The 10,275-nt window shown below is 43.1% G+C and overlaps 1 protein-coding gene across 1 annotated transcript; it reads right to left on the bottom strand.

The window, feature by feature from the left end:
* Window positions 1-5,939: 5,939 nt before the first annotated feature.
* On the bottom strand, window positions 5,940-7,227 carry LOC142157948 (uncharacterized). Its single transcript, XM_075211450.1, has one exon. It carries the CDS (start codon window positions 7,197-7,199, stop codon window positions 5,940-5,942), a length of 1,260 nt encoding a protein of 419 aa, XP_075067551.1. The 5' UTR covers window positions 7,200-7,227.
* Between the last annotated feature and the right edge of the window lie 3,048 nt (window positions 7,228-10,275).

Genomic DNA, 10,275 nt, shown 5'->3' with positions numbered 1-10,275 from the left:
TTGCTGTGCTATACACTGTATGTATTTTCAAAGCATCTCCCTTCTATTACATTTGCATTTATTGTGAAGATAGTTACAATCAGAATACTAGTGCCCCTTGGCTTAATCTATATGATGGTGTAACATTTTTCCTTTATCTTTGTGATGGATAATAGGTGTCTCTGACCTATCTCATGTATAAAACATCTTTAGAAAATTGTCAATGAATTTTAATGAATCGCTCACAACATGTATTTCGAACAGTGCAAAAAAGGAATAAAAATAATATAGAGCAGAACTATACAACCAGTATGTGCATTTATAAGTGGTAAGCACAAAGTGTTTTTAATATTAAGGGATAAAAAAAACTTTATATGAATTTCACATTCTCATTGCTTAGATGTCTCTGCAGTAGATCATAGTTTTCTTTTGAAAAAAAAAAAGACATTTACAGAAAGGAAAACACCAGGGGGTAAATGTATCAATCTGCGGGTTCTTCAACACCCGCGTGTTCAGCCTCTTCCGCGATTAAATTTCAAGCGGCGCTGCATTGTAAAGGGTTAACCTCCCTTTACAATGCAGCGCCGCTTGAAATTTAATCACGGAAGAGGCTGAACACGCGGGTGTTGAAAAACCCGCAGAGTGATACATTTACCCCAGATATCGGAGAAAAATGCTCATCCTGCTCATTCTTTTCTTCAGTCACATTACGTTCATTTATAGTTGGACTACTGGTCTCCCTGTTACAGTGTGACCAGCCAGGTCTGGCATAGCGTGGCATTGGCTGCCACTTTTGTAAGGTGACCCTACACTCATTGCGCCCCTGGAGCTGATAACAAGCATGGTGCTGGCATCCACATATGCTCAGAGTAGAGATGCTCAGGCTCGGTTCTTCAAGAAACTAACACACCCGAAGTTAGGGGATCTGAGCACCGAGCCGAGCTGTCGTGCGCCCTTGGAATCGAAAACGAAGCAAAATGTCATCGTTACGTCGTCGGATCTCGGATTTCGCTATTTTTGCATTACTTTTTAAGATTCAACATATGGGTGGGTGGGAGGGCCCAAGGACAATTCCATCTGGCATCATTTTTCTTTTCTGCCACTGCTGTGTGTCAATGTGTCCTAGATGTGCTAGGAACTGCCCTGTGTTTATGTCATTGCTCTGTCGCTTACCATCCAGCCAGGTCACTGCAGTATTTGTCCGAAAGTGTATGAAAATAATATTGTGATCTGTGAGGTGGTCAAAATTGACTGCAAATGACTTGAAATTAGTGTTATCGAGGTTAGTAATAATGTAGGAACAAAAAAAGAGCAAATAAATGTGATTTAAGCATATTTTAGGATTTTTTCTAAATAATCCAAATCCAAAACCAAATCCAAAACCAGTTGACGGGGGTCAGTGAGCATCTCTAGCTCAGAGTGGTCGCATGTTACATGTTTGACGCCAATTTTGGCACCATCATTTTACGTTTATGATTGGGAAGCAAAGTTACGGCCTTCTCTGAAGGAGGTCCTGTCTGTGTGATGTGTTAGATATATTCTAATATACGCTGCTAATCATATAGTAGCCAACTTGTTTGCGTGTGCAAAGGATTTCTTCTAATATTGTCATGGTAATGAGGAAAGGTTTCAAACTGGCAGTTCAACCTGCAATCAATACAAAGAAGCTTAAACTCTTGAAGAAAAAGTTGAAAGTTAAAATATTAATGCTGAAAGACATCATGTTATCAATAACAAGTAAATCGTAATGTGTAGATCAGAGCGATACCTTAAAGGAGTACTAATTTTAGGTGCAGGTTTCGTGAGGGCATCTGAAATATTAAAACAAAGCTATAACTCATAGATGTATAAGAACATCTGCATGGATATACGCATTACCGTTATCTCCACAGGGAATTAACACTCAGAAATCCTTAGTGGCAAAATCACAGCACTTAACCAACACTGCCTATCTTGATTTCCCACAAACCCAGTATAGACACCTGAAGGAAACCACAATTAGGGGATAGGTTTTCTCTGTTTATCATTGTACACTAAAGAAATTGATCAATTGTACATGCACTGGGGATGTATTAAATATCACTACTTTTGTAAAGAAGAAAGTTACTCTTTGTAAATGGATTGAGAATACGTATAATAAAGAAATGTGCTCTCTTAATTGTTTTATGGCATGGATGGGAAGTTCGATTTTTTTACATTTTTCTAACTAAAAGAACTGAATAAAACACCTAACTCTAAATATTTAACTGATAAAGATGGTGCTATATTTTACCTTTTTTTGGAGTAAACCAGTAAGGTCATACAGACAATTATATTTAAGAAGGTTTTTTTTTCTGTATGTCATTTGGCAACACAAAGCATATTTATGGTGGTGCACAAATATCTGATTGATAATAGTCAGATAATAGATTTGATTGATGTAGTTGAAGTTAGACTAATGAGTGTGAATAGAAGATTGGTAGTTATGTGTTACGGCACAATAGTTCTGATTACACCTGGTTGTTAATTAAACGTTTTGAATGAACAGTTAAAAGCATGTTTACTCCCAGAACAAAGTCCATGTAAGAGCTCTTTAATAGTGTTCTCCTACATAAATACCCTTTAGAAAACTTCCTAGTCTCAATAAAGATATAATGTGGACTTAATAAAACATGCTTTTTAGTAGTGCTGGTATAAAGTGTTTTGATACCCAAGGCAAATATGTCAACTTCCATCTATCTTCCTAGACATATACATAGACGCATGTCAGGATTACATGGCTCTCTTACCTCTATGTCTGTATGTATTACCCAGTATTGTCTTATTAATGTTTGTTCCCAATTAAGCGCTACGGAATTTGCTGGCGCTTTATAAATAAATGCTGATAATGATGACGGCAAGACCACAGCAGGGCACAGACCTGATGTTATCTTAAATGTATCTTTCTTGGAGCTCCAAAGAAAAGCCAGGGATCCTTCCAGCTAATGAAGACAGACACTGTTATGGTGCGAATACCCCAAAATCGGGTGGTGGATTGTATTGATTGCTGGACCTGTTCCCCCAAGCCTTGTTTTAGCCAGGGCAGCATACAGAAATAAAAAAGTGGGTTAAAACAAGGGGAAAATGGGAGGCGGGGGGGGGGGGGGGGGTTGAGTAGTCATTCAATTGGAATAATACAATTGCATCCGTAGGCAATGAGGAAAGAAAAACAAACTACAATGTACTGTGCCATTAACAGGTGGCCAGTTTAGCATAGCGATGGGGGTATTAAGGCTCAGCATGACAATCGTGTTAAGGGGATTCGATCAGGGTTGCGGGTGAAGGAACAAGAGCGGAGGTAGGAGCATCCCGCGACATGCCTGCACCATCTATGCTATATTTGTGCCACCTAAACCATTTCATAATGGAGGCGGATCAGACATATAATAGGGCATGTCTATTGTCTCCATGTTGAAGCTAAATAGAGTCTTTGAGATAATTTGAGATAGGGTATGGAGGGCAGAAGACTTTTACATTAAATCCTGCATAAACATCTGTTCCTGCAGGAATGAGGCAATTTTCAATATCTAACAACAGTGTATTGCCAGAGATATCACAGATATCTCCAGCATTTACTAAATTATCTCTCAGTACCGCAGCCCTCTCATATCCTCTATGGAACTGTGTTCTTTACCAGTTTCGATAGCTTAGCTTTTTGTAGCCTGTGTCAGTTACTAAATGTTATCTTCAGATGGTGCAAGCTCTCCCCTTGTAGTAAAACCCTAGATGGAGAGGGAGCTTCTGGCAGGCTGAATGTTTCTCTGCTCCTTTCCCGCAGTTCAACATTTGTGCGCATGCACGGCCATATGCCGGGGTAGTGCAGAGGATAGACTGGGGCAGATCCCAGAAATACACTCTTTCACCACTGTGATCAGTTGCTAGAGAGTAGTTTTTACCATTTACCAGGACAGCGGTTTACTGGAGAGAGCTGCCTTCGCCGGGACAGCCGCTTATGAGAGACTGCTGTGTTCACCGAGAGAGCTGCTTATCGGAGACTGCTGCGTTCACCGACACAGCTGCTTATAGGAGACAGCTGCTTCTCATCTATGTGTCTGTCTGTCTTCCCCTCCCTTTAGATTGTTCGCTCCTTTGAGCAGGGCTCTCCTACCTTCTGTTTCCATCACTTTTAACTGCGCTCTCCAGCTACTCAGCTCACCTCCTCTCAGTCCCTCTGCCCTCTGTCTCCTCTCGCTTCTCTCCGCTCCCCTCAGTGACTCTCAACCTGTCATCCATGCCCACCCTCTTGGGCCATAGTTACCTGCCTATACTCACTTTTCCCCTCCCTCCCTCTTTTTCATGCTGTGCCTGAGCCCCCAGAGTTATAGTGCTTACTGTTACTTGTACTGTGCTGTTTCACCTTGTACTGTGCCATTGTTTGTCCTTGTACGGCGCTATGGATACTTTCTGGCGCCCTATAAATAAAAATTAATAATAATAATAATAATATCAGAGACTGCTGCGTTCACTGAGAGAGCTGCTTATTGGAGACTGCTGCTTATCAGAGACTGCTGTGTTCACTGAGAGAGCTGCTTATAGGAGACAGCTGCTTATCAGAGACTGCTGCGTTCACGGACACAGCTGCTTATAGGAGACAGCTGTTTATCAGAGACTGCTGCTTATCAGAGACTGCTGCGTTCACCGACACAGCTGCTTATAGGAGACAGCTGCTTATCAGAGACTGCTGCTTATCAGAGACTACTGCATTCACCAGGACAGCTGCTTATCAGAGACTGCTGCATTCACCAGGACAGCTGCCAGGGGCGGGCTGGCCCGGGAAGCAGGGGGGCAGATGGCACCCGGGCCGGACAGAAGAATAGTATTTTGGGCCGCCTGGTGGTCCAGTGGTAATGCGATGGAGACAGCCTTTGCAGTCTGTGCAGGGGCTGTCACATCGCGTAGTACTCACAGCAGCCGCATCATTCATTTATAGAATATTGTACTACAGCTTGTAGTGTAATACCCCGCGTGGTGTAATTTAGAGTAATACGTTAAAATTGCACCAGAGAGGTAAGGAGATTTTTGCAGAGATTTAAAATGACACAAGTGTATGCTTAACTAACTTCCTTTTATTATTATTATTATTAATTATTCTGATATTTATTTTAGAACCACACAATTATTTTTAAACAATATCTTATCACTTTAAAACTGTTTACAATTGACAAACCTTTAAAATCACCATTCTAATATCACTGACATCTCTAATATTAATATATATAACTTAATTTCTCCATACAACTTTAAGACCTACATTATATATTTCAATAATTATTTGTAGAAGTGGTGCACGTGGTTGGGGCCCATAAATTACTTTTTCACGCCAAATAAACTGATGATCTTTTGTATTACACAGTCTCTTTTGTGTGTATTCACAGACCTCTCTATTTTCTCTCCTCTCACACTGTCCTCAGTACATAGCTCAGTCTCTGTTGTGTACTCACAGATCTCTCTACTGCTTATTTGTTTTCAGCACTTTCCTTTTTACTCACACCTCTCTGGCTCACTTCTTCTCTTCTTACACTTTCTTCACTTTTAATCTACTTATATGTCACTTTGTCCCATTTTCATTCTGTTCCTATCTTTTCTCTCTCAGTCTATCCAGACACAGGGATCTCTCTCAGCGATCCTGAGTATCACACTCCTCTCTCCCTGTCACCTCCGGCAACCACCAACCACTCCCAACTGTCACTTCTCCCTCAAGAAATATATATATTTTTTTAAATCTTTATAAACACTTTTAACAATTAACAAATTAAATTAACAAATTAAAAACATATAGATACACCCCAGGGTACTCAGGTTTTGGGGTATCACATACTTCCCCACTAAAAACATGCGTGTCCGCATGCACTAGAAATTGCCTGAACATTTTTTTACAGACATTCACTTTTCTCATGAAATATTTGCATATTACAGTTTGATTTGAGACATTTTTCATGTAATTATATGACACAACATAGCTCACAATCTTCATGACTTAACATACTAGTGTCTATACCTAAGGGGTGGAACTCCTTTTGTGCTTCTAGGTTACTATTAGGTTGCATTGGACACAACTTAAGTTGATCCCTGTGGACCAGGCTTTCCCGAAGACCATCTTCTCTTGTCACACGGTAGACAACTACCCCTTCTCTAGATATATCAGTTACAATGTATGGAATTGGTTCCCACTGATAGTCTAAGTTACTGTGCCGCTGGTTTTTCTTTTTTAGCACTTTGCTCCCTATTGTCACTGCATTCTGTACTGGAATGGCATTAGGATACTGCGGTCTATATCCATATGGTCTCTTTAAGTAGTATGGTGAATAGGGACATTTCCGGTAAGGGTTCTCCAGCTTAGGACACTCTGCCTCTGGCACACTTTCAATATCTTCTGACTTCTCTCCATTGGTTTCTTTTTTTTGGTAGTTTTGCTGATAGTTTTGTGGAGGATCTTTGCGATATGAATAATGTCTATAATAGATGCGATTTGTTGCATGTTTGCTGCCTTGGACTGGAGTACCACTAGGACCAGTTACATTAGTTGCCTCAGTACCTTTCCTCCCTTCTATCACATCAAACTCTCCAGTCTCTCCATCTCCCACACTGCGAGGATACTTCTGTGGGTTGTTCTTCTTAATGGCAGTCTGGTGTACAAAGACATCTTCCTTGGTGTCATTCCTGTTTATAAATCCATAGCCCTTACGCACATTAAACCATTTGACAGTGCCCAAAACCTTTATATGGGGACCAGCGAACTTTTGATAACCCTGTAGGAGCCGAACAGTATATTGAAAGGCCGGCTTTGCGGGCTGCACCATTGTCTTGGATTTACTCTTGAGGGCTTCTATTAACTCTTCTGGACAATTTTGAAGAACATTCATTCCAATGATTACTGGAGGTACATCACTTTCCTGGACATTGGTGATAACAAATCCCTGCTGGAGTAAAATGCTCTTTCCTATCTGCATGTCGGCCTTCCAGTAGCCACGATGTGTAATCGATTGACCATTGCTAGCCAGTAGGTGTGGCCAAGTGCTAGGTGCAGACATAATTTCTTGCTCCTCCCAATGGTGTAGGAACTCGGATAGGCGTATCGTTGTCACCTGGGAGCCCGTGTCCAACACTGCAGGCAGCACAACTCCGTTTATCTGGACCTTCAGGTGGGGGCATTCTCCTACGTAACAAGGCCACCCCTCTTGTGCAGTTGGCTCTATTGCCATGGTTCCTCCCGAGGATCAGTCCTCCTCCATCGAGGTCTCGTTATTTAAATGCTCACTTTGTTGGCAATTTTGTTCTATATGGCCACGCCTGTTGCAGCGGTGGCAGAAGGGTCGTCTTTGGAGATCGGAACGGTCAGAAGCTCTTCTTTCATTTCTCTGTGGAGGCTACCACCAATCACTGGTGGCCCTTCTTCTCTCTATTCGCCACCTAGGTTCTGTTACTGGGGGATTCGGCTGACTCTTGAGGTTACGAATCTCCCGACACATCTCCGCCATTCCAGTGGTTAACTCCTTAATTTGGGATTTTAGTACTCAAAGTTAATCAACGGGTGAAGTTTGGATACTTTGAACTATGGTCTTCCCAGGATTTTTGAATTCTTTGTTTGGATCCCACCATCTGAATAGTGGCCTCTTTGAAATCCAAAAAATTATGTTCTGGTAATTGCATACAAAGTAATCTCAATTGTGTCTTAACATTATCATTATTCACTCCGTCAATAAACTGATTCACCATACAACTTAATTTCTCCATACAACTTTAAGACCTACATTATATATTTCAATATTTATTTGTAGAAGTGGTGCACGTGGTTGGGGCCCATAAATTACTTTTTCACGCCAAATAAGCCGATGATATTTTGTATTACACAGTCTCTTTTGTGTGTATTCACAGACCTCTCTATTTTCTCTCCTCTCACACTGTCCTCAGTACATAGCCCAGTCTCTGTTGTGTATTCACAGATCTCTCTACTGCTTATTTGTTTTCAGCACTTTCCTTTTTACTCACACCTCTCTGGCTCACTTCTTCTCTTCTTACACTTTCTTCACTTTTAATCTATATATATGTCACTTTGTCCGATTTTCATTCTGTTCCTATCTTTTCTCTCTCAGTCTATCCAGACACAGGGATCTCTCTCAGGGATCCTGAGTATCGCACTCCTCTCTCCCTGTCACCCCCGGCAACGACCAACCACCCCCAACTGTCACTTCTCCCTCAAGAAATCTTTTTTTTTTAAATCTTTATAAACACTTTTAACAATTAACAAATTAAATTAACAAATTAAAAACATATAGATACACCCCAGGGTACTCAGATTTTGGGGTATCACAGTAGTACAATATTCTGTGAATGGATGATGCCCCCGCAGTGAGTACTCTGCGATGTGACAGCCCCTGCACAGACCGCAAAGGCTCTCTCCATCGCATTTCAGTAGCAGCTACATCACCAGTTCATGTGACCGCAGTGGTCACATGGTAGGAAGTGTAGGCGCGGCTGCTGGAACTCTGGTCAATGTGCAGGAGCTGCAGCAGTTCTCTGTCTTTGGAGCCACTCGTGTACAAAAAGGTAAGAGGAAGGGGGGGAGTTAGTGTGTGTAAGGGGGGGGCGATTGAAGTTGCAGGGTATAGGAGTATATGTGTAGCTAAAGGTGCTGGGGCAGAGGGGGGCATGTATAGCTAAAGGTGCTGGGACAGAGGGGGACATGTGTAGCTAAAGGTGCTGGGACAGAGGGGGACATGTGTAGCTAAAGGTGCTGGGACAGAGGGGGACATGTGTAGCTAAAGGTTCTGGGACAGAGGGGGGCATGTGTAGCTAAAGGTGCTGGGACAGAGGGGGACATGTGTAGCTAAAGGTGCCGGGACAGAGGGGGACATGTGTAGCTAAAGGTGCTGGGACAGAGGGGGGCATGTGTGGCTGAAGGTGCTGGGGGCAGAGGGGGACATGTGGAGCAAAAGGTGCTGGGGCAGAGGGGGGCATGTGTGGCTGAAGGTGCTGGGGGCAGAGGGGGACATGTGGAGCTAAAGGTGCTGGGACAGAGGGGGACATGTGTAGCTAAAGGAGCTGGGGCAGAGGGTGGCATGTGTGGCTGAAGGTGCTGGGGGCAGTGGGGGACATGTGTATCTAAAGGTGCTGGGTGCAGAGGGGGCATGTGTGACTAAAGCATGTGGGCAGAAGGGGGCCTAATTATAAAACGTGGCTGATATATTGATTTAATGCCAGGGATTGTTGAAGTTTTCTAAATTTCATGTACCCATTTTTTTTTTTTTTTTTACCAAATAGGGCCTCCAAGGATCCAGAGCTAAAGTAACCAGCAGCCACAAGTGGTGACAGTGACAAGAACAGGTAGGAGAGAGCAGGACAGTCTGCCAACTGTCCTGAATCTGGTGGGACAGTCCTGAATTTGGGTGACTGTTTCGCTTAGGAGAGTTGGGAGGTATGTCCCGCTTTACCGTGTACTGCTCATGAAGGCAGAACTGTGTGCCCCTAACAGTAGTGCACACAGTATTGCCTGTGTATTTTTTCTCTAAAATGATAACCATGCAGGGCCGGTGCTAGGGTTCTAGGCGCCCTAGGCAAAAATTCAACGCCCCGCCCCCTGCCCCGCCGCCCCCGCCGAAAACGCAAAATAAATAAATAAATAATTAGATTTTCTCCTGAAGCCTTATCAGTAGATGCAGGGGGGCTCTTCAAACCTCTTCTCTTTTCTTTTCTTCACTTCTCTTCTTTTCTCTTTTCTTTTCTTTCTTTCCTATGGATGCTCCTCGCCTTCTTCACACAGGAGGCGGAGCAATGCATGCTGGGAGGGGAAGGGAGTAGGAAAGAACTTTATTCACACTGTCTGTCACTACAGAGAGTGTGATAATGCAGCACAGCACAGGCGCCGCCGGGTAAAGACCTGTCACCTGATCACTGACGTCAGTGACCAGGTGAGCGATGCGCCGGGCAGCCCGGGCGCATCAAAATTAATTGCAAGTGGCGGCGGAAGTTGAAAAAACAGCGGCGGCACCTCTCTCCCACTTCCCTCCGCTGACTAGACTTTCAAATCTAGTCAGCGGCAGCGGCGCCCTGCAGGTCCCGGCGCCCTAGGCAACTGCCTAAGGTTGCCTAATAGGAGCGCCGGGCCTGTAAATATGCTACATCATAGGGGGTTACCCTGTCTAAAGTGCCCAGTCCCCCCAGAGCCTTAATCCAGCTCTGGGCCTGGGCATAAATATATATTTATATGGATTAAGCAACACAAATAGCCTCTTTGTATATAGATAAATATATATTGTACCAAAAACCACCCTTTAAGAA

This window comes from Mixophyes fleayi, chromosome 5 (genome assembly GCF_038048845.1).
Source record: "Mixophyes fleayi isolate aMixFle1 chromosome 5, aMixFle1.hap1, whole genome shotgun sequence".
Lineage (NCBI taxonomy): Eukaryota > Metazoa > Chordata > Amphibia > Anura > Limnodynastidae > Mixophyes > Mixophyes fleayi.
This window is presented reverse-complemented; position numbering and strand designations above follow the sequence as displayed.